Genomic DNA, 22,900 nt, shown 5'->3' with positions numbered 1-22,900 from the left:
CAACAGCACGCACACTGATTTTTGGGAATGACAGAATTTCAACAAGCCGCTTCGTTTACAGATGAGAGAACTGAGGAGAAACTGATCTTCCCAAGGTCACACAGGGACTAGTGAATCACAGACCCTCGGATGTGGAAAGAACGAAGAGCTCATCTTTGACCTCTACCCCAAGTTCTATACCTGGGCCACGTCCCTCCCACCCCCCATCCCTGGCCCCTGACCCCTATCCTGGGGCAGGGTCTTTACCTGACTGTTGATGTTATTGTTATGTCCAAACACCAGCAAGCCCCCGATGAAGGCAGCCAGGAATGAGTGCACCTGGTAGGTCTCACCCTGCACATGGGACTGCAGGGCGCAGAGCCCCTTATAGGTGAACACAAAGCAGGCCAGGTTCCGGGAGTGGGTGTACGTGGCCTGCAGGATGGCCCACAGCTTCTCCTGGAGGCTGCACAAACACAGGGAGCCCCCGTGAGCGCAGGCCCCACTGTTCCAAGGGCATTCACCCACTAGGCATGCACATGTGAACCAGGCCGCTGCTCTTTCAGCCCCAGGCCTCCAGCTTCCATGTCCTCGGGGCTGCTCCCCAACTGGATTCAGGCCTTGGCTCCATGCCACTTCCTCAGAGAGCCCTTGCCTGACCACCCGACACGAAAGAATGCCCATCATGTACTGTCCTCTTTTCCTTCACAGCTCTTACACCAGCTGACATTTATATGCTTGTTTATTATTTCTTCCCACTTCTACCCCACCCCAGTGGAAGCTACGGAAGAGTGGTGTCTACACCTAAAACAAGGCCTGGCACATAGTAGGTGTTCAATGAATGTTTTTTTCCTGGAGTGAGCTGTGAAGATGTGAATGGAGTAAGGGAGAGCCTACTATGTGCTGGAGCTAGGGATACGATTCTGAGGAAAAATGCTTGCTGCCTTCATAAGGTATATGATCTAAAGGGAGAGAGGAACATAAATAATCACGAAGCAAGAGTCAAACTTCGACGTTGACCAGAGATGATCCTGGGATCTGAAGGATGAGGTGTCAATGAGGTCAAGAGGGGAGAGGACTTGCATCCCAGGCAGAGGGATCAGCACATGCAAAGGTTTGGAGGAGGGACAGAGAGTAGGCAGTGAAGGGGCAGAGAGAAGCCATCAAGGCCTGAGCAGAGAGTGTGGAGAGAAATGATGTGGGGAGAGGTGGGGCCATGCTGTTTTGTCTTGATCCTGAGAAAAGTACACATTTAAGCAGGGAAAGGATTCTATTTATCCTTTAAAATTAAGTCACTAGGGGGCAGTGAGGAGAACACAGGACAAGGGCAGAGTGTACCCTGGGAGTCAATTCAAGAATGGCAAAACCAACCAAGTGCTCTCAAGGCTAGATGAGGACCTTGAAGTGGGTCAACTGGAACCTGTGGAAATTGGCCATGTGAGCGGGGACAGCCAGGAGTCAGCTGGTTCTCACCTCACAAGAACACACGCCCCGTGTTGCCAGTTTTATATATATATAAAAAAATATATATATACACGTATATATATACATGTATTTTTTTTTTTAAGTAAACTCTATGCCCTACATGGGGCTCAAACTCATGACCTTGAGATCAAGAGTCACATGCTATAGTGACTGTGCCAGCCGGACACTAATGCAAGAAAGCTGGATTTCCCAGTTATCAAGCGTTGCTGCCAATCTTGCCTTCAAAATGTTTCCAGAGTCTGATCACTTCTCACCTACACTGCCACCACCAATGTCTGGGCCACCAGCATTGCTCCCCTTGATCACTGCCTGCTTTGTTCACTTCTCTATCCCTAGTACCTAAAACGGTGTCTGGGCACATAGTAGATGTTCAATAAATACTTACTGTTTGAATGAATGGGTTCAATTTTAAGAAAATGGAGGGCAAAAACCAAAACAAAAATCAGTGAATCAATAAAGCACAAATACAAGAAGAGAGGTGTGAATTGGAGCCCCATGAAGGGCATAGACTTACTTAAAAAAAAAAACAAAAAAAAAGGGAAAATCTTGCGAGCTGGAATTGGCCAATAGGCTGTCCATGTGTACTTCTTATAAGCTCCAAATGAAGCTACATACATTAAAAACCAGACCACAGGGGCACTTGGGTGGCTCAGTCAGCTAAGTGTCTGACTTGTAGTTTAGGCTCAGGTCATGATCTCACGGTTTGTAAGTCCGAACCCCACACTGGGCTCTGAGCTGACAGCATGGAGCCTGCTTAGGACTCTCTCTCTCTCTCTGCCCCTCTCTAGCTCATGTACATTTTCTCTCTCTGTCTCTCAAAATAAATAAATAAACTTAAAAAAAAAAAAAAGCAATGGTCGGCCCAAGGAGGACCCATGGCCAATAAATCTTAGCATCAAAAACCAGGCCACAGGAGCACCTGGGTGGCTCGGTTGGTGAAGCGTCCGACTTTGGCTCCGGTCATGATCTCACGGTTCCTGAGTTCGAGCCCCACATCAGGCTCTGTGCTGACAGCTCAGAGCCTGGAGCCTGCTTCGGATTCTGTGTCTTTCTGTCCCTCTATCTCTCGCCCACTCGCACTCTGTCTCTGTCTCTCTCAAAAATAAACATAAATTAAAAAAAAAAAAAAAAAACAGGCCACAGAGTAGTTTCTGAGAAGTACAGTGAGGGGAAAGTCACGGGGGGTTGGAGGAAGACCAAGAAGTTTAAGCAAGGGAGGGAGGTCATGGACAGTTTTCCCAAGGAAGTAACCCACATAAAACAGGTATGGGTTGCCAGGAAGGAAACCAAGGTGGGGAAGAGGAAAGGGCGTCCCCAGCAGGGAGTAAGTAAATGTGTGGAGGTAGAACCACACTCGGTATGTAGCGAGTCCTGTGTGCCAAGGGCACTGCAGGCTGGATGGAGGGGACAGTGTGGGGATGCAGCTGAGGCCAGGCAGCAGGGGGGGAGCCTTTTGTTAAAGTTTTTATGTTAATTCCACTATAGTTAGCATACACTGTTATCTTCATTTCAGGTGTGCAATGTAGTGATTCAACAATCCCATGCATCACCCAGTGCTCCTCGTGACTAGTTGCAAAGGGGCTTTTAAGGAAGGAAGCTGGGCTTCTCTGGGGTACAGTGGGAGCCGGGGGAGTTTTTGAGCAGCAATAATAGGATCAGAGTTTGTACTTGAGGAGATGGTGGTGACGGGGGACATGTTAGACCTAGCTAGGAAGCTCGTTCAACCGTCCTGGCACTGAGGGCTGAACATATTCTCTCCCAGTTTGAGAAGGGGGTAGGTACCTGCCACTCCGGAAGAGAAAGGTCATGACCAGCGCGTGAGGGGCCCGGATTTTGGCTCCGTAGCTGTAGAGATGAAAGGAAACAGTTACGATGGCATCCCTGTATCACAGAGTCTCCCTGGGCTCTCTGACTCCTTGCCCCCTCTCCAACTCTAATCCTAACATCATCCTGGAAGGGGAGATAATGCTGGCTTTCGAGTTACATCTGGGTTCAAATCCCAGTTCTGACACCTTGGCAGTGTGGCCTCAGGCTTGTTATTTAGCTTCTGGGAGCCTCGGTTTGCCTACCAGTAAAGGGGATGTCTGGCTAGAGGGCTGGTTATAAGTTCAATGAAAGAGGACCATGTGTGTCAAAGGTCTCCACCATCCCACCCAATTGGTTGTGTGGATTTGCTCCCTCAGTTCCACACTGACTTTCCCACTGCAGCCAAGCTCATTTTTTTTTTTAAAGCACAAATCATGTCACATCCCAGCTTAAAAGCCACCAATACCTTTCCCCTAGTCACAGAATAAAATCCAGGCTCTTTCCACAGCCTTGAAAGTGCTGCAGGATGCGGCCCCTGCTTACTTCTACCTCTTGCGCCCCTCTTCTCCTGCTCCACCCAGCCCCCTTGGCCTTCCTGTGGGTCTTTGGACTGCCTGTTTCTGCCCTGCCTCTGGGCAGGCTGTTCCCCCTGCCCCGAGTGTCCTTCCTTACTTCTCACATGGCCACTGCCTCCTCAGCTCTCCGGTCTCAGCTGGGGCCTCTGCGGAGGCTTCTTACCCAACAGTCTAGGTCAGGGCAATATTTTCATTGCCACAGAGCCCCAAGCTTCTCTGCAGCACTCTACACCCCTGGGTTAATGACTCGATTTCTCATAACTGCTTATTCTATTCTAATTATCTCTTTCCTCCACTAGACTGTGGGCTTTGTGAGGGACTGTGTTTGATTTGTCCTCCGCAGAGCCCCTGCACCTTGCATTGTACTTGACATATAGCATGTGCTCAGTACGTGATTACTGACTGATTCTAGAACAGCCTTTAATTATCTGTGAGGGAAGGTAATTTCTAGAAGGTTCTATCCTTACCTTGGTCTATCTTAAAGTTAATAAGTTCCCTAAAATAGTTGCTGAGTAACATACTTCCTTCTACCTGTTCAAAATAGAACTCTTTCCAACTATTATAGATAAGAGGACGTGAGGTTTGTAAAACTGGATTTAAAAAATAAAAAAGACTGGAAAGAAATATGCCACAATGTTAGCAATGTCCCCAGAGCTAGAGAAGTATGTAAATTTACTCTTGTCTTTTAACTTTTCTATACTTCCAAAATGATCTATAATGATTAAGCATAGCTTTTAAAATTAAAGTAAGTGAAATAAACATTTTCTTAAAAGTAAGTTGCATGCCCAATGTGGGGCTTCTTGAGCTCATGGCCCTGAGATCAAGAGCCACACATGCTACATACTGAGCCAGCCAGGCATGCCAAAATAAATGTTAAAAGTTACATATGTGCTTCTTTTTAAGACTCGATTTAAGGCCAAATTTTAAAAGTTACATAAATCCCTCTTTTTAAGACTCACACCTCTTCCCCTGACCCTCCCGGTACCTCCTCATTTGAGCACTGGGGATTGTGTGAACATGAAAACTTTCACCATCACTGTTTTTCTTTCTTTCTTTTTTTTTTTTAAGCTTTTATTTTTAAATAATCACACTCAACATAGGGCTTGAATGCACAACCCCAAGATCGGAATTGCATGCTCCACTCACTGATCTAGCCAGGCACCCCCACTGTTTTAACTATATTCAAGTGGGTAATAGAAAGGAGATACTGTAGTATTTGGTGCCAAAGCCCTGCCATGTTTTGCTGTGTAAACTTGGGTAAGTCAGTTAACCTCTCTGAACCTCTCTTCTCCCAGCAGTAAAAAGTATTCTCCATTTTAGAATTGCTTCTGGAAGTTAAGGATATAGCACATGTAAAAGTTCTAGTCTCTTCCTTCTTAATTCTTTACTGGACTCCCTCTTACCCCACCAAGTTCTCCAGCTGACAGGCCCTGACTTTACCACGCTACAAGGTCTAAAACTCCTTGGGGCGCCTGGGTGGCTCACTCAGTTAAGCGTCTGACTTCGGCTCAGGTCATGATCTCACAGTCTGTGGGTTCAAGCCCCATATTGGGCTCTGTGCTGACAGCTAGCTCAGAGCCTGGAGCCTGTTTCAGATTCTGTGTCTCCCTCTCTCTCTGATCCTCCCCTGCTCGCACTCTCTCTCTCTCTCTCTGACTCTCAAAAATAAATAAAAAAAAAAAAACATTTAAAACTCCTTGGCACAATGACCATGACTACATATTGTTGTCTTATGAGTGTCTGTGATTGTTTACTGCAGGCTTGTTAGAAACAGCAAAAGACTGGAAGCGAACCTATGTCCATCCACGGGGAGCTTCTGGATAAATAAATAATAGTCCCACCACTGAGTGGAACACTACACAGATGTAAAAGACTGAGACAGCTTTATGTGCACTGCAGGATGTATTAAAGCAAGATGTGTAAAATATAAAATTGTGTAAACGAGGTAATTCTGCCATAAATCTAAAATTATTTCAAAATAAATATTGTCTTGGGTCACCTGGGTGGCTCAGTCGTTTGAGCATCCAACTTCAGATCAGGTCATGATCTCTAGATTCTTGAATCCAAGCCCCAGATGGGGCTAGCTGCTGTCAGCACAGAGCCCACTTCAGATCTTCTTGCCCCCCCTCTCCCTCTCCCTCCCCTGCTTGCGCTCTCTCAAACATAAGTAAAAACATTTTTAAAATAATAACAAAGTAAAAAAGAAAAGGTATGGGGAAAGAATATATGTATTTGTTTGTACATGCAGACAATATTTCTGGAGGGAGACATGAGACTGGACATAGGATCACCTCCAGGGAGGGGGACTGAGTGACAAAAGAATGGGGTGGGCAGGCCTTCATAGCATCTAACTTATTTCTTTCTTAATTTTTTTAATGTTTATTTATTTTTGAGAGACAGAGACAGAGCGTGAGAACTCACAAACTGCAGGATCATGACCTGAGCTGAAGTCGGCTGCTTAACTGACTGAGCCACCCAGGCAACCCTCATCTAACTTATTTTTTAAGTAGGCTCCATGCCCATTGTGGGGCTTGAACTCACAACCCCAGGATTGAGAGTCCCATGCTCCACTGACTGAGCCAGCCAGGCACAGCATCTAACTTTTTATGCCTTTTCTGAAAGTTATTTAATTTTAAAAAAGTATTTTATTATTGGAGCGCCTGGATAGATCAGTCAGTTGGGCGTCCGACTTCGGTTCAGGTCATGATGTCACACTCTGGGAGTTCGAGCCCCGCATGGGGCTCTGTCTGTCGGGCAGACAGATCGGAGCCTGAAGCCTGCTTCAGATTCTGTGTCTCCCTCTCTCTCTGCCCCTCCCCTGCTCATGCTCTGTCTCTATCTCTCAAAAATAAAAAAAACATTAAAGAAAAGTTAAAAAAAATATTTTATTAAGTGACCTCTACACTCAGTGTGGGGCTCAAACTTACAACCCCAAGATCAAGAGTCTCATGCTCTATTGACTGAGCCAGATAGGCACTCCTAACATTACCTAATTTTTAAAATAGAAATTAAACTTATAAATGTTAAGTTGAAGCCAGTGTTATTGTTGCGGTGGCCATGCTGAATTGCTTATCTTGTCTCCGGCCTAGCAGTGGGCAGGGCCCCCATCTTGACCTCAGCAAGCTCTCTGCCCCACCTCCTCCAAAGAGGCCCTTAGCCTCCTCCAGCTCACCAAAGTGAAAAGGGCCCTTGCTTATACCTCAGACATAAGGAGAATAGTGCCCCCACCTCCTTACATCTGCCAGGCCTCATTCCCAAAGCCCTCCAACACAGGTGGAAGCCAGTTACTACCATTCACATGATTACTCTAAGTCCTGAAAAAGGGGGATGCCTGGGGCTTAAAAGGACTTACAGGACATAATGACACATTCAATGTGATGTTCGGGAGGAGCCTGGTCTCAGCATACTAACGTTTAGGAAGGACATTTAGGGGACAGTTGGGACAATTTGACTATTAACTGGACAGTAGTCAATACTATAATTATTAATTTATTAAGTATAATCATGATAATTTAGCCATATAGGAAAATGCTCTAATTTTTAGAGATGTACACTGACATAGTAAGGAGTGGAAATCACAGTGAGTTCAATTTTACAAAGCTTATATGTCTTAGTCATCCAAGACTGCCTCCCTGAATGGACAGCCTCTCTGCACAAACAGCATATTCTTTTCCCCCTCCAGGCCTTTATTCAAACCATTCCCTTGCTTGTGATGCCCTTCTCCTCCTGGCAAATTCCAGGTTGGCCTTCAAAATATCACCACCACCTCCTCTGTAAAGCATTTCTGGCACTACCATGGTACTTTAACAATGAATCTCATTAGGACCTTGAACAGATGGGCACGGTGCCTTAGTACTAAACAGCAGTGGGATCACTGCCTTAGATCACTCCGTTTGGGTGAGGCTGTTTCCATTTTACAGAGGAGGAAACTGAGGCCAGAAGAGATGAAGGCACCCAGCTTTGAAATAAAGGAACTGGGCCTGAGAAAGGCCCGACCTTAGCAAGTGCCTCCTCTGGCTGGGAAGGTCCCTGAGACCGCAGGAACAACTGGGTTGAGAGTATGTATACAAAGCTAACATTGGGCAATGCCCATTGGCACCAGGGCCTTGTGATGCCTTTTCACTCCTGCTTTGTCTTTAAAATAACTTTGCAAAGGGCCACTGATATTATCTTGTCTTCGTCACACTGCGGCATGGCTGATAACATTTCCAGGCTCAGAAGGAACCAATTCCACCTGACTCTGGGTTTTCATGGAAGCCAGGAGCCTGGCAATGGGATCAGGCATCTCTGGCTTTGAATCCTGACTGCAACACTGGCCAAATGATGTGACCATGAGTAACAAGTTTACCTTTCTGTGCTAGTCTTCTCATTTGGAAAATGGGGACAATTGCAGTTCCTACCTTTTACACTTGTACATTCATTCAGTAAACATTTTAGAGCATCCTGTGTATGATGCACTAGGAATACACCAAGGAACAAAGCAGATAAAAATTTCTGTCCCCATGAGGCTCACTTTCTAGAAAGAAAGGCAGAGTATAAAAACAGGATACATAGGTGAACTTAGTGTCAGATGGTGACAAGTAGTATGGAGGAAAAAATTAAGTATGGGAGGAAGTGAGGAGTTCAGGGATGACCTTATTGAGAAAGTGACACTCAAGCAGAGGGCTGAAAAGGTGAGGGAGTGTTCTAGGCAGACATGCTTGTTTATACACACACACACACACACACACACACAGCAGCCAACAGATATATATACCAGGCACTGTGCTGAGCATTTCACATATATTGATTCAATCCTCTGACAGTATGGTGTAAGTATTATTATCAATTATCATCCCCATTTTATAGAAATTGAGGCTTCGAGAAGCTAAATGACTTGCTCCAGATCACACAGGTAGGTGGCACCAAGATTTGAACAGAGGCAGTCTCACCACCACTAGTATGCCAACTCCAGGAGAACAGATCTCTGGTTTGTTCCGTTGTGTTCCCAGTTCTGGCAGAGTACGTTCTCAATAAATGATCCTGTTATGCATGAGTTTTAAAGGAGGTGGAGCTCCCCTCCAGTTACCAGCCAGGTGAAATGACCCCAAGACCTCCTTTCCAGCAGATCTGACGGGCAGGGTGGAATCAATTTAATGTCCAGCAAATATCTGCAGCTTCTTTTACAGTCGTTCTCACTCCTCAGGCTTATGCCTTAGGGGTCCCCTGGGCCGGATGGGGACTTAGGGCTACAGTCATACAGATAAGAAGTGAGAAGTGGGATCCGAGCCCACGTACAGCTTAAGGGTGGGAGCACAGGCAGAAGGCAGCGCTGGCCTGCTGGAAGACAGCGGCCACTTCTCATTGTGCAGAAGGGACTGCTGAAGCCAGACAAAACCAAGGACACATATCGGGGGATGCGGGTGGGGGTGGGGAGGGGGAGGCCCAGACGAGGGGATATAAGGGCTGGCGTGGAGGGTGGTCAAGACAAGTGGGCCAGGCTGCAAAGCACGTAGGACCCAGAAACAGCTTAATGGGAGCCCCAGCTCAGAAGGGGCACGGAACCGCAAATCCAGCGCCCACTGTGCTGGACACCTCGGTGAACACCGAGGCCTAGAGACACACTCGGGCTGCTCAAGGGCACACGGTGCTGCGACGGGCCCAGAATCCGCTCCTCCGACCCCAGCCGGACCCCACCCTTCATCCCCGGCCCGGCCCGGCGGCCCCACTCACACTGCCCCGTTCCGGAAGCCTTTAAGCATGGCCAACGCAGCGTGATAGCGGCGCTTGCGCAACAGTGCGTTGACCGCAAGGAGCAGAGCCCGTAGCTGCGGCGGGACGGCCATGGGGACGAGCAGACGGGGGAAGCAGCGGGACCAGCGCTGGCAAGGTCCCGGCAGCACACCCTGGCAGCGCGCAGCGGAGCAGCCGTGTCTTTGCGCCCATAGGCTCTGTCTGCTGTCATTCTTACAGGAAGAGCCGATCGAGTGGCTCACTCACTGTCGCACGGGGAATGGGATGCTAGCGCTCTCCCGAGTAGCGCCTGATTGGAAGAGTGGGAGAGCTTGTAACCAATCACAAGTGGGCTCCGCCCGACCAGCTCTAAGGGGGGCAGAATCCTATATCTGTATTTTATCCAACCAGGTAGACTGTTTCCTTCGTGATTGCAAGTAGGCGTGTCACCTTAGAGTTCTCAGGGAGGTTTCTTGCAAGAGGAGCCACCCTCCCTAGAAGATGGTGGCCCTGGAAGGAGCCAGACCTCACCTTTACACAGGACAGTTCTGATTGGGTAACAGTGATCGTAGCAAACTTCTCAGAGCATAAATCATATGGCATCTCAAAGGCTTCCATTTATTCTTCAAATACAAACTCCTTCCACAGTCCACAGAAGAAGAAGACTGTATAATCTGGCCCCTGGTTCCTTCTCTAACAGCATATCCTGTCATTTGCCGCCTCACTCTTCTCTCATCCTTCCCAACTGGCAAGGATGCCATTCCTTGAGCATGCCGAGAATGCTGCTGTCTCAGCGCCTTGAACTTGCTATTTCCCTGACTGGTATGCATCACCCCCAGTTCTGCCCATAGCGGGCTCCTTCGCAAACGTCAGGTTTCAGATCAAATGCCACCTCCTCACAGAGGGCCTCCTAGTGCCTGTAGCACTGCCCTCTCTTTTCTTTTCTTCATATAACTTTTCACTCTTTGAAATTATTTGTTTGCTACAAGTCCATCGTCCATTGCCTCTACCACGCTGTAAATTCCATGACAGCAGAAACCTTGTCTGTCTTGTTTTCTGCTGTAACCCCAGCACTTAGCACATGGTATGTGTCCAACATATGCTTGTTGAACCAGTACAGCTTGGGGTTGACAGCTCCTAGAGCACTGGTGGGTAAAATTTATGTATGTTACTATGTGGAGTTGTCACTGAATAACAGCTACACACTGAGTGGTGGCTGTGGCTTGTGAGGGTGTGGTATGTGATACTTGGACCATGTGGTGTTTATCTGGGATATTATTGCTTGAGTCAGTGTCAGAAGATGGTGTCAGAGGTTAGTAAAAGAAGAATTATACTTGGCCTGTTTTATCACTGAAACTGGATTTTCTTTTTCTCTTCCTCCCTCCCTCTCCTTCCTTCCTTCCTTCCTTTCTCTTTCTTTCTTTCTTTCTTTCTTTCTTTCTTTCTTTCTTTCTTTCTTTCTTTCTCTCTTTCTCTCTTTCTCTCTTTCTCTCTTTCTCTCTTTCTTTCTTCCCAGCAATGGTGGACTGGTTTATTCAGTTAATCCTCTGATGGCAATGTTAGATTACATATAAAAATATCCTCTGAAAAACACTGAAACGTTTATAGGTGGCTGTCTTGTTGTATCTTCACATAGTCTTCCCTCTGTACATACCTGTGTCCAAATTTCTTTTTTATAAGGACACATTGGATTAGGACCTACCTATATAACCTCATTTAATCTTAATTACTTCTTCAAGGGCGCTATCTCTAAAAACAGTCACATTCTGAGGTACTAGGGGTTAGAATGTCGACATATGAATTCTTGGGAGACCCAATTCAGCCCATAGCAATGACCATGTCTTGCTATCTCCTACCAATACCAGTGAACAAGATGTCAGGGCCCAGTATTGCTATGTGTGTCCTAACTTCCTTTCCCTTGCAGCTAGGAATCCGGTTTAAGCTGCTCATGATTTCTGTCTGCCCCATGGAGAAGTTAACTTTTCTGGGGTGACTGGAGCACTCATTGTGGAGGGTGACACTGTAAGTTTCCTAAACTTTCCTTCCTCCCTGCTTGGCTCCATGCCTAGAATTACTATGTTACTTATACAGGACTCTCTGAGCTGTGATTTGATTCAGTTCAGTGCCAACCAGCTGGCCCCAGGGAAATGGGACCTAGGACTGATAGATTTGGGTGGAGGAAGAGATGAAGGAAAGGAGCAGAAAGTTCAGAGCAGCGGGCAGCCTGAATCGGGAGCCTGCTGGAGATGGGTTCTACCTCCCCAAAAACTCATTCAGCAGTTATATCAGTCAGGTAGTCAAGTAAGGCGCATTTCCCAGGTTACTCTGTGTCAGGCTCTGAGTTCCAACCAGAATGGAAGAAGTGCCCCCCCCCCCCCCGCCCCCCGCCCCCAGCTCAGAGAGCTCCTAGTGAGGGAGTGGAGAAAAGGGGAATTTCCAAGAAAAGAATCACATGACAGCAATAGTACCAGGTACTGTGAGAAACTGGAACAGCAAGGGAGGAATGGATTCCATCCAGGCAGATCAGGGAAAGCTTTTTAGAGGAGGCACAAAGGGAAGCTTGTATTGTTCCGATGAGAGTGGAAGAATAGCATTTTGGTAAGAAGGAACTGCATTTGCAAAGGCCTGAGGAGCACATAAAAATCAACTATGTGCATATGCCCCTGGATGTATGAAAATATATGGAAAGTTGCCAAGACTTGTGTTGGTGGAATCTTTTACTGTTCTGTGCTTCCCACCATGCTCAGAACTAAACCCCAACCCTCATGCTGGCCTTTTGTGTCTCTCCATCCTCATGCTCTTGTATCCATACCTCACGTATCATCCTCAGTTGCTTCTTTAACAGACCATGGCCTTCTTTCATTGTGGCCTCAGGCTCTTTGCATTTGCCCAAGATGATTGAGCTGATAAGCTCTGGGTGTTTCCTTTTCTCCATATGACTCCATCTCATTTCTCAAGTCCACCTCCTCAGAGAGGCCTTCCATGACCACCAAGACAGTAGCTTGCTTTCCTCCAGAAAAAAAAAAAATAGTCACAGAACATTCTCCTCCCCCTTTTCTTGTTACAGCCCATCTTGCCTGCTGGACGATGACTCCATGAAAGCAAGGGTTTTGTCTTTTAATTCATGGATGTGTCCCCAGCATCTAGAACAATGTCTAACACAATACATACATAACAAATATTTTAAATTAAAGTTAACCCTGAACAACACAGGTTTGAACTGTGCAGGTCCATTTATGTGTGGATTTTTCACAGTACAGTGCTGTAAGCATATTTTCTCTTATGATTTTCTCTCTTTTTGTAAGATCTTAATTTTAATTTTTTTTTTAATTTTTAATGTTTTATTTATTTCTGAGAGAGAGACAGCATGAACAGGGGAGGGTCAGAGAGAGAGGGAGATACAGAATCTGAAACAGGCTCCAGGCTCTGAGCCAGCCATCAGCACAGAGCCCGATGTGGGGGTCGAACCCAAGAACCGTGAGATCATGACCTGAGCTGAAATTGGATGCTTAACCGACTGAGCCACCCAGGCGCCCCATAATTTTAATTGTTTTTAGAGTAATCTCTACACTCAACTCAGGGCTGGAACTCAGCCCCAAGATCAAGAATCACATGCTCTACTGACTAAGGCACTCCTTTAAAGATTTATTTCTTTTAAGTTTTTATGTATTTATTTTGAAAGAGAGAGAGAGTGAGAGCAAGCAGGGGAGAGGCAGAGAGAGAGAGGGAGAGAGAGAAGCCCAATCTGGCTCCGTGCTGTCAGCTCAGAGCCCAAAAACGGGGCTTTATCTCACAAACTGTGAAATCATAACCTGAGCTGAGGTCAAGAGTCGGACACTTAACCAACTGAGCCACCCGTAAAGGTGCCCATAAAGGTTTTATTTTTTAATTAACCTCTAAACCCAAAGTGAGCCTCAAACTCACAACCCTAAGATCAAGAGTCACGTGTTCTATAGACTGAACCAGCCAGGTGCCCCCTTCCTTAAGATTTTCTTAATAACATTTTCTTTTTTTTTCCTAGCTTACTTTATTGTAAGAATACAGTATGTAATACATATAACAACAGAATACTTGTAAACCAACAGTTTCTGTTATTGGTAAATAGTAGGCTGTTAATAGTTACATTTGGGGGGAGTCAAAAGTTATACACAGAACTTTCAAGTGTGTTCAGGGTTGGTGCCCGCCCCCCTCCCAAGATGTTCAAGGGTCAATTCTAATTAAATAAATGTGCATGTATTAATACATTACTTAAATAAGTTTTTAAAGGAACAGTTATGTTGAGAAGCTCTTGAAGCGGAGAGATAATGAGAATCTAAGGCCATTGGATCAACAGTGATGTTAAAAGGAAAAACATGGAAGAGGGAACCCTAGCCTCCCTGCTATTAAAGAAGCAATGGGAAGGAGGTTTAGGGATTGAGCACCCTGGCTCTCCAAGGCTCCCAGGAAAGAAGGTGAGGCATACAATCCAGGAAATGGGTAGGCTCTTTGGGTGAGACATTTGCTCAGGGCTTGCTGTGCAAGGGAGAATAGGAAGGGGAAAGGGTGTAGTGTTGGGGGAGACAGGGGTGGTATTCCGGGTAAGATGGGGAGTTCACCAGCAGAAATGAGCCTTGTGGGGGTGTGTAGATGGAGGGTCTGTGAGGCAACTTATCAGGAACAGTGGCTGGTAGTGTTCCACAAGGGTAAAGCTTCTTTGAACAAATTTTTTTTTTTTTTTTTACTTTTAGGAGTTATACATTTATTTAGTGAAAATAAGAAAGTGAAAGTGGTGATTTTTATGGTTATTGCTTTAGATGAGTCTAAAGTAGGCTTAAGAAAACCAATGAGAACATTTAGAGTCAAATCCATGGTAGTCCAATGGGAGGATTTAGCTACATTCATAGGAGAGATCATGGCTGATGGCACCTCCCTGATTGCCTCTCCCTCCACTCACTCCTAACTCTTCCCTGTGGCCCAAGTATACTTCTTTGGAACCGCTGTCACACTTCGTAAATAAATAATTTTTAAGATTTAATGTCAGTCTGCTCCTTCCATCCCTACCTCCATGGGAAAGGACTACTGTATCCTGGAGCTATTATAGGACTTGGTGCATATTAGTGGCTGATGCAGCATGGACTAGGCAAAGAGAGAGAGGTGTGGGACGGGGGATGGGAGGAATCGCTGGAGCACCTGGATAGGCTTTCTATAAGCCTGGGCTGGAGGTTCCTGAGGTAGGTATCGGGGGGTTATTGACAGAATGGAGTCCCCAGGAGGCAGGGATGGAGGTCTGTACGGAGGTCCCCAAAAGGTGGAAATGGGGGTTTAAGCATTTAAAGCATGGGTGAATCTTTGAGATGATGCGGGAGTAAGACCGGGCTGATATGGAAGACACTTCACGAGACAGGTGGCTCCCAGTAGGCAGATGGGGCTCGCTGTGGTTGGAGGCAATGAGAAGGGTGGGAATCAGTGTTTCACGGCTGAGGCAGGGGTCTTGTGTTAGGTGAAGGTCCTAGTGACCGAGCTAGGTGGTCCCAGGTTAGGTGGGGGATACTCTGCGGTGGAATTAAGTTCCATGTTGCAGAATTGGGGGTCTCAACTTGCAGGGGTGCAGGAGGCAAGTCCAGTGCGGCAGGGATGGGCGTCCAGATAATATTAGGGATCCAATACTCAACTGGGAGGTCCCCTGTGTGCGGCTGGGATGCAGTCGATGTGCAGAGGTGGCGGTTCAAGTAAGACAGGGGTGGAAGTCCACATGCCCCTGTGACTGGGTTATGGAGAAGGCCCACGGGAAGGGGCCGCGGCTGAGTTTCAAGGACAGGGGGCTCGGCGGCGACTCCCGAGCTCCCCCTGGCGGCTCTGATCCCGCCGTGGCTCCCACAATGCTCACGTAGCCCCGCAACGACTCCGGAGACGGCGGTGGCTCCAAGATGGCGCAGACGATTTTCGAGGCCCTGGAGGGNTCGGGCCAGAACAGCCGCGGGAGCCGAGGCCCGGCGCTGGGGCGACAACGGGACGGGAACAGCGAAGAGGGAAGGCCCCGGGGGAGAGCAGCAGGGGAGGCATGGCCGAGGCCTTGGTGGTGGGAGGAGGCCTCGGACATGAACAGCGTCAACCGCGAGGGCCTCTGGCCGGCGCGGGAGGGGTTTCCTGGAGGGAACAGCCGGGGAGGCTGCGCGCCCTCCAGGCCTGGAAGAGCGCGTTGAAGGCTGCTGGCCCGAGGGGTACAGTCGTGCGCGGGTGGGAGGCGCTTGGGCGCTGAAGCAGCCGAGCCGGGAGTCCCGACCACGAAATACTTGCTGTGAGCGCCAGCTGTGCCTCGTTCCCTGACAGAGCCTCAAAATCAGACCTGGAAGGGATAGGCGCCACCCGGGTGCAAGGCCAGGACTCCGAGCGCACAGACCCAAACCAACAAACACTGGATACCTACTTTGTGATCCGTGCTGCGGTGCAGAATTTTGTAAATGCAGACCAAGAAACCATGGGGATATGGGTGTCAACGGTGTGCTTGGCTGGAACACAGTACCTTCATACCCAAATCTATAAACCCTGGGCACCAACTGACTGCCTTGTGCACTCCACGTTCTTAACACGGAGGTGGGCCTTAGACCCAAGGCACTGTGGGTTTGGAGACAGCAACACTGAAGGCCTCCATATGCACTCCTGGACGTGGGTTGGGTGGGAAGAAGCCTAAGTGACTTCAGGGCCACTGTGCAGGGTAGATCCAGGGGGGATACAGACTGGAGAATGTTCCTGAAGGGCTGTGATAAGATCAGTGTGCATATATAATTAGGGTGCAGACTGAAAGTTGGCCCGACTAGTGGTTTGTAGCTGAGACTTTGAGCCCCTTAGGAGATCTCAGCCATGTCCCTTCACTTCTTGGAGGATCAGAGTTCTCACGATAAAATGGGGGTAACCCTCCTTGCATCTAGAGAGTTTCTATTTCAGAAATACTGAACCAGACACAGTACTTGCCCCCCAGTCAGGAGCATGGCGGAGCCATACAGAAATTACAGAAGAAGCAAATATTGAAATTCCAGAATTACAGACAAGGTAACCATAAAAGATTGCCTTAGCTGGCATTTAGTGCTGATGTGGATGATGGATGTGGAGGGCTAGGGTCAGTGTGGTTCTCTCTGGGACACCCACAGAATGGGATGAGGCCTACTTTCACTTTAAGTTCCGTGGACGTCCTTGAGTTTGAATTTTATTACAAGAATGTGTTCATGTACTGAGTGATGAGGAAATAAAAAGAAAAATCAGTTTCTAGGACAGTGTGGCACATGCTGGGCTAGGGCAAGGACCGCAGAACTGTGGGGACCCAGAGGTGACCCAGGCAGTAGGAACTGCATTTGCAAAGCCCTGGGGCAAAGAGAGGTCTTCCGGGATTCACTGAAGTTCATGTGACTGGGGAGCTAGAAATGAGACTTCTGAACTTTATCTTGGAATCAGTGTGGAGCCAAGAAAGGGTTTTCAGCAGGGGAGCAACACAATCTGATGTATGTTTTATAAAGTTCACTCGGGCTGCTCTGAGACCGCACGCAAAGAGGCCAGAGTGGCAGCAGGGAGGTGACTGAAGTAGCTGCAGGTGCCCTGCTGAGAACCGATGGTGGCGGCCCCCAGGGGGCCCCCCACAGCTATGAGGGTGCGAGAAAGTGGATCTGAGAGAGGCAGTGGAGGCAGAATAGGCTAGACTTGCTGAAGGACTATAAATGAGAAGAGGTCAGGGAAATAGGTTGGGGAAAGAATGAAGGAGTGCCTCGGGGGCTGTGGCTGGGTGAATTCTGGTACCTTCTTGATGAGGATTATTGGAAGGAGGAAAACTGAGGGGTGAGGGTGACACATTTAGCTTGATTTCCATTTTAGACAGGCAGTATTTTTTAAAAAACTTTTCATTTTTGATAGTTTTAGGTTCACAACAAAGTTGAGAGGAAGGTACAGAGATTTCCTGTGTGTCCTCTGATCTCACACATGACTAGCCTCCCACATTATGAACATAATTCACCAAAATGGTACATTTGCTATCAAGGATGAAGCTGCATTGACCCATCGTAATCACCCAAGTCCATGGTTTATCTTAATATTCACTCTTGGTGGTGCACATTCTGGTGGACAAATGTGTAATGACGTATACCTGTCATCACAAAATCATCACAGAGTGCTTTCACTGCTTTAAAGATCTTGTGTCCCTGTAAAGCTCTGGCTGTCACTGATCTTTTGATTGTCTCCATAGTTTTGGCAGGCAGTATTATTCATTTATTTATTTATTTAAAAAAATTTTTTTAAAGATTTATTTATTTTTGAGAGGGCGAGCAGGGGAAGCGTAGAGAGAAAGGGAGACACAGAATCTGAGAACAAGTTCCAGGCTCTGAGCTGTCAGTGCAGAGCCTGATGCAGGGCTTGAACCCACAAACCGTGAGGTTATGACTTGGGCCAAAGTCAGCCACTTAACTGACTGAGCCACCCAGGCGCCCCTATTTATTTATTTTTAAACTTTTTATTTTTTATTTTAGAGAGCGAGTGGGGGAAAGGGACAGAGAGAGAATCTTAAGCTCTATACTCAGGGAGGAGCCCAATATGGGGCTCAAACCCATGACCCTGGGATCATGACCAGAGCTGAAATCAAGAGTCAGGCACTCAACTGACTGAGCCACCCAGACACGCTGACAGACAGTATTTTTTATATTTATATTCATATTTATATATTTTTAATATTTATTTTTGAGAGCTTGCATGAACAGGGGAGGAGCAGAGAGAGGGAGACAGGATCAGAAAAGCACAGAGCCCAGTGTAGGGCTCGAACTCCCAACCTGTGAGATCACGACCTGAGCTGAAGTCGGACACTTAACCAAATGAGCCACCTAGGCACTCTCAGGCAGTATTTTTTAAGTCAAATATTTTACCTTGAAATCATATTTTTAATTTCGTAAATTCACATGTGGTTGTAAGAAATAATACAGAGAGATCCCATGTACCCTGTACCTAGTTTCCCTCAATGTAACATTGTGTGTATTCTGTGGTGGGATACCAGTTCGTTTAACCATTCATCCGTTGAAGGACATCTGAGTTGTTTCCAGTTTTTTACTATTATGAAAAAAACTGCCATGAACTTTCATGTACAGATTTGAAGACAAATGCTAATATACTCACAGTGTTGCATAAAATAGTAGATTTACTGAAGCTCATCCAGGGGAGCAAACCCCAGGTTCGGGACCCCAGATTTGAGGGACAACTGGATGGGGGGGTGAGTGAGTCTACCTAGGGAGAGTGTAAGAGGGAGAGGAGAGAGAATCCAGACAGAAGGAACCTTTTAAGATAGAAACTTTTAGGGGATGGACAGAAAAGAGCAAAGGAAGGCTGGGAGGGCATGAGGAACGTTTGGGAGAAGACCCAGGAGGGCGGTATCCTAGAGTCGGGGAGGGGAGTGTTTCAGGAAGGAACATCTGACGCTGCTAGGTTTCTTTGGTGATTTTTGTGGAATGCTGGGGGCTTAAGCCCCATAAAGTGGGTAGAGGAGTATTGGGAGGTGGGCAGAGGAGAGGGCGGGATGCTTGATGTTGAAGGGAGAAGAGATAGGAATATGGGTTCCAGAGGGGGCATTCTAGAGAGACCTGAGCACGTGTAGCTGTTGATGGGAAGGAAAGGTTGCAGGCACACTATGAAGAAAGGGGCCAGTTGGTGGAGAGTGGTTTCTAAGGGAGCACAAAGGGTTGGGGGGAAGAGCTGGCTTCGGGAGAGATACAGCATGCATTGTGACAAGAGAAAACATGAATTCACTTTGCCTGCAGGCACGAATGGGTCCAATTTGCATTGCTTTTAGAAGCTGGGGCAGAGGTGTCCAGGTAAAAGCTGAGAGTTTGGAAACAGAGCATTGGCTGTGGGGACAGAGAGAAAGAGGCACCCTCTGGGTTTTTTTGGGGAGGGAGGTAATGTGCTTCGGTGGCCACTTAGATGTAAGGACACCTGTTCTCCAGTGGTGACATGGCTAGACAGTGTCCTGTGAACCTCAGCAGTGACAACTGATTGGAAAACATGGAAGCACTCAGCTTCTCACAGGTGTCCCCACCATCAGTTCAGATTACACTGGTTACTGAGGAACTGAAAAGACCAGCACATGTTGGAAAACAAGGGAAGCAAGGATGCCCAAGTACACAGATTTGTCGTGGGATTTGTGGAATAGGGTGGGGAGGACTCGGTAGCAAGATTTGCAGAGGGGCTGTGTGATTTAGGATCAGACTCTTCCATGAGGAAGAGAGAAGCCCAATCTAGCAGTCACTTAGGCTAGTAGTTTATTTCTTTCTTATGAGAGCCCAGAGGAAGACGGTCCAGAGCTACAAGTGTGGCTATGTTCTACAAGGTTCTCAGAGGCCCAGGATCTTTCCACCTTTTTGCCCTGCAATCCCTAGGGTATGGCCCTTGTCCTCATGATCTGGAACGGTGGCTAGATTACCCACTATCATATTCTTGTTCTAGGAAGTGGGATGGAGGATAGGGTAAAGAAGGACATCATGTACCAGGCAGTTTTAAGAAAATTTTCCAGACATTGCCATAGAACACCTTTCCTCACATTTCATTGTCCAGAATTTAGACATTCCCTACCTGCAAGAGCAGCTGGGAAGTGTGATCTTTATTGTGGGGCCATATTTTCAGCCAAAAACCTTGGGTTCTATTGCAATGGAGGTAGGAGAGAATGTGCATCAGGGCACAGCCAGCCATCTTTGCCACAGAGGCCTTGTATTGGGTCTCTGGCTTGTAAGGGTAAAGTCATAGACTCTGTTTTTGTTTTTGCTTTTTTTCTTTTGTTTTTTCAGGAATGGACAATCAGACTGTCCTGGCAGTCCAGTCATTGTTGGATGGCCAAGGCGCGGTCCCTGATCCAACAGGCCAGAGTGTCAGTGCACCTCCTACTATCCAGCCACTGGGTGAGTATCTGCCCAGGTTCACCAGTGGGAAGGGTGAGTAACTCCCGGTAGAAACAGGTCAGGCTCCTGGGGTTTATGGGAAATGAATTGCCTACTGTGGTCCCCAGGATGTCCTCTGGTGTCTGAACCCTCTCCTCTCCCAGCCTGGATTTTCAGGCTCATGCTTCTCTCTGCTTAGCAATGAGGACATACTTTCTCAATCACTTAGTGAACAGTGGGGATCATGACACAGGGAACGGCTAGTCAGTGGAGCTTCGCAGTGGTTGTACCTTTGATCCAGAAGTTATTTCTCAACCTCCTCTCTATAGAGAGACCAGGCTGAGCATGAATCTCCAATTTATAGGCCAGGCCCCTGAGACAGAGAGAGGACAAGGAACTTTAGAGCCTGTGTGAGTCTGTGTATTTGTTTATTTATTCCACAAACTTTTTTGAGTACTTGGGAACCATTCTGGGCACAGAGATACCCACCTGGGTTTGAATCCTTATTCCCGTAGTTCTTAGCTCTATGACACTGGGTACAAGTAAGTTCACTTCTCTGTGCCCCAGTTTCTACATCTGTAAAATGAGGATAATAGCCTTGCCTCATAGAAACCTTATGAGGACACTTGGGATTTACTTTTAGCTGTTGTAATAAGAAACACGAGTCTCCTGTGGTTTGTACAGATGAAAGTTTATTTCTCTGTTACGTGAAGTCCCGATGTGCATTTTGGGTGGGGATGGTGAGACTCAGACCCTTTTTTCCTCTGGTTCTGTTGCCCTCTATCTGCAGTCTATGTTAGCTGTCCCAGCTTTTCACTTTCATTTCCACATTCTAGCCAACATGAAGGGCAGAAAGAACTTCCTTTTATTTTTTTTATTTTTTTATTTTTTTAAAATATTTTTATTTATTTCTAGGAGAGAGAGATAGAGAGAGCGTGAGCAGGGGAGGGTCAGAGAGAGAGGGAGACACAGACTCTGAAATAGGCTCCAGGCTCTGAGCTGGCAGTCAGCAAAGAGCCCGACGCGGGGCTCGAGCCCACGAACCGCGAGATCATGACCTAAGCGAAAGTCGGACGCTTAACCAACTAAGCCACCCAGGCGCCCCAAGAACTTCCTTTTAAAAGGAAGTTGCATAGGGACGCCTGAATGCCTCAGTCACTGAAGTACCTGACTTTTGATCTCAGCTCAGGTCTTGATCTCAGGGTCCTGGGTTCAGGCCCCCATTGAGCATGAAGCCTACATTAAAAAAAAAAAAAGGAAGTTGCACAGACAGTATACTTATGCTCTTGTCCTATTGGTTAGAATTCAGTCACGTGACATGTCTAGCTGCAAAGAAGGCTGGGAAATATAGTCTTTGTGAGAATGCCATGTTTCCCATTAAAATTTGTATTGTTTAAGAAGGAAGAGTGAATACTGAATGACAAATAGGCATTCCTGCCATAACATGGCAAGTGCTTGGCCCAGTGCATGGCCTGTGGTAGACAGACCCTCAATGGGTGGTATCAGCTGTAGCTAATCATTCATTTAGTCTTCCACTCTTTCAACAAATATGCTAGGATATATTGCAGTTATGATAATAAGTAAGACTTATTTCCTCCCATTCGGAGGAGTCCTAGTCCAGTAGTGCTTAGCTTAGTAGTGTGATATGCAAGATGCACCCAGCAGAAGGAGCTGTGGTGACTAGCTTTAGGAAGGCTTCCTGAAGGAGGTGACATTTGAGCAGAGTCTTGCAGAGTGAGTTGTTTTGAGAGAAGCAGCTTGTCAGGGAGAGCAGGGGATGCAGAGACAGAGAAGGTCATGTAGGCCATCTGGAGACTGGTGAACAAATTCAGCCAGGATAAAGATTCCAAATATCTCAACTTGAAGTGCACCCACTCTACTATTTCTTGTTTTCTGATTTTTTGATACATAGGTAAATGTGGCTGGATATTCCTGCAGCTGCCTATGTGGTTTTGAGATCTCCCAGGAAGCACAAAATTGACACTCAATACACACACACACACTGAGTCATGGGTTGCTGTTAGGTTTGCCATGCTGGTGGTCCAGCCGCAGGTTTTGTCCTTTTTCGTATTGTGATGGCCTCTCATTTATCTTGCTTTTTGTCATTGTTCCTCTCCCTCTGCTACTGTATGGGTGTGACCCCTAGATGATGAGGATGTCTTTCTCTGTGGGAAGTGTAAGAAGCAGTTCAACTCGCTGCCAGCGTTTATGACCCACAAGCGGGAACAGTGCCAGGGAAATGCCCCGCCCCTGGCCACCGTCTCGCTGGCCACCAATAGCATCTACACGCCTTCAGCAGCACCTGCAGCAGTCCAGCAGGCCCCGCCTCCTGCCAATCGCCAGGTATTCATTCAGTTGTTTGTTTGTTCATTCATCCATTCAAGTGTTTTTTGAGCACCCACTATGTGTCAGGCACTGTGTGGGCACTGTGGTGGACAAAGATTCCAAATCATTGCCTTCATGGAG

At 47.1% G+C, this 22,900-nt stretch overlaps 2 protein-coding genes across 3 annotated transcripts in view; one reads left to right on the top strand and one right to left on the bottom strand.

The window, feature by feature from the left end:
* PXMP4 (peroxisomal membrane protein 4) overlaps window positions 1-9,795 on the bottom strand; it is a 15,461-nt gene extending 5,666 nt beyond the window's left edge. The window contains exons 1-3 of one of the 2 annotated variants that reach the window (XM_077769316.1): window positions 9,558-9,792; window positions 3,247-3,309; window positions 247-445 (exon numbers count right to left, since the gene is read on the bottom strand). In XM_077769316.1, coding sequence (XP_077625442.1) covers window positions 247-445; window positions 3,247-3,309; window positions 9,558-9,670 — 375 coding nt within the window. In that variant the 5' untranslated portion in view covers window positions 9,671-9,792. Of the gene's footprint in view, window positions 1-246; window positions 446-3,246; window positions 3,310-9,557 lie in introns of both variants that reach the window. The other variant, XM_077769317.1, reaches the window with a different exon arrangement.
* Window positions 9,796-20,349: 10,554 nt separating this feature from the next.
* ZNF341 (zinc finger protein 341) overlaps window positions 20,350-22,900 on the top strand; it is a 43,303-nt gene continuing 40,752 nt past the window's right edge. The window contains exon 1 of the mRNA XM_077769371.1: window positions 20,350-20,455. Within this exon, the coding sequence (XP_077625497.1) occupies window positions 20,387-20,455 (69 nt within the window). The 5' untranslated portion in view covers window positions 20,350-20,386. The remainder of the gene's footprint in view (window positions 20,456-22,900) is intronic.

The sequence above is a fragment of the Crocuta crocuta genome, unplaced genomic scaffold (genome assembly GCF_008692635.1).
Source record: "Crocuta crocuta isolate KB4526 unplaced genomic scaffold, BGI_CrCroc_1.0 scaffold445, whole genome shotgun sequence".
Taxonomy (NCBI): domain Eukaryota; kingdom Metazoa; phylum Chordata; class Mammalia; order Carnivora; family Hyaenidae; genus Crocuta; species Crocuta crocuta.
Note: the sequence above shows the minus strand (reverse complement) of the source record. Positions and strands in the feature narration are given on the sequence as shown.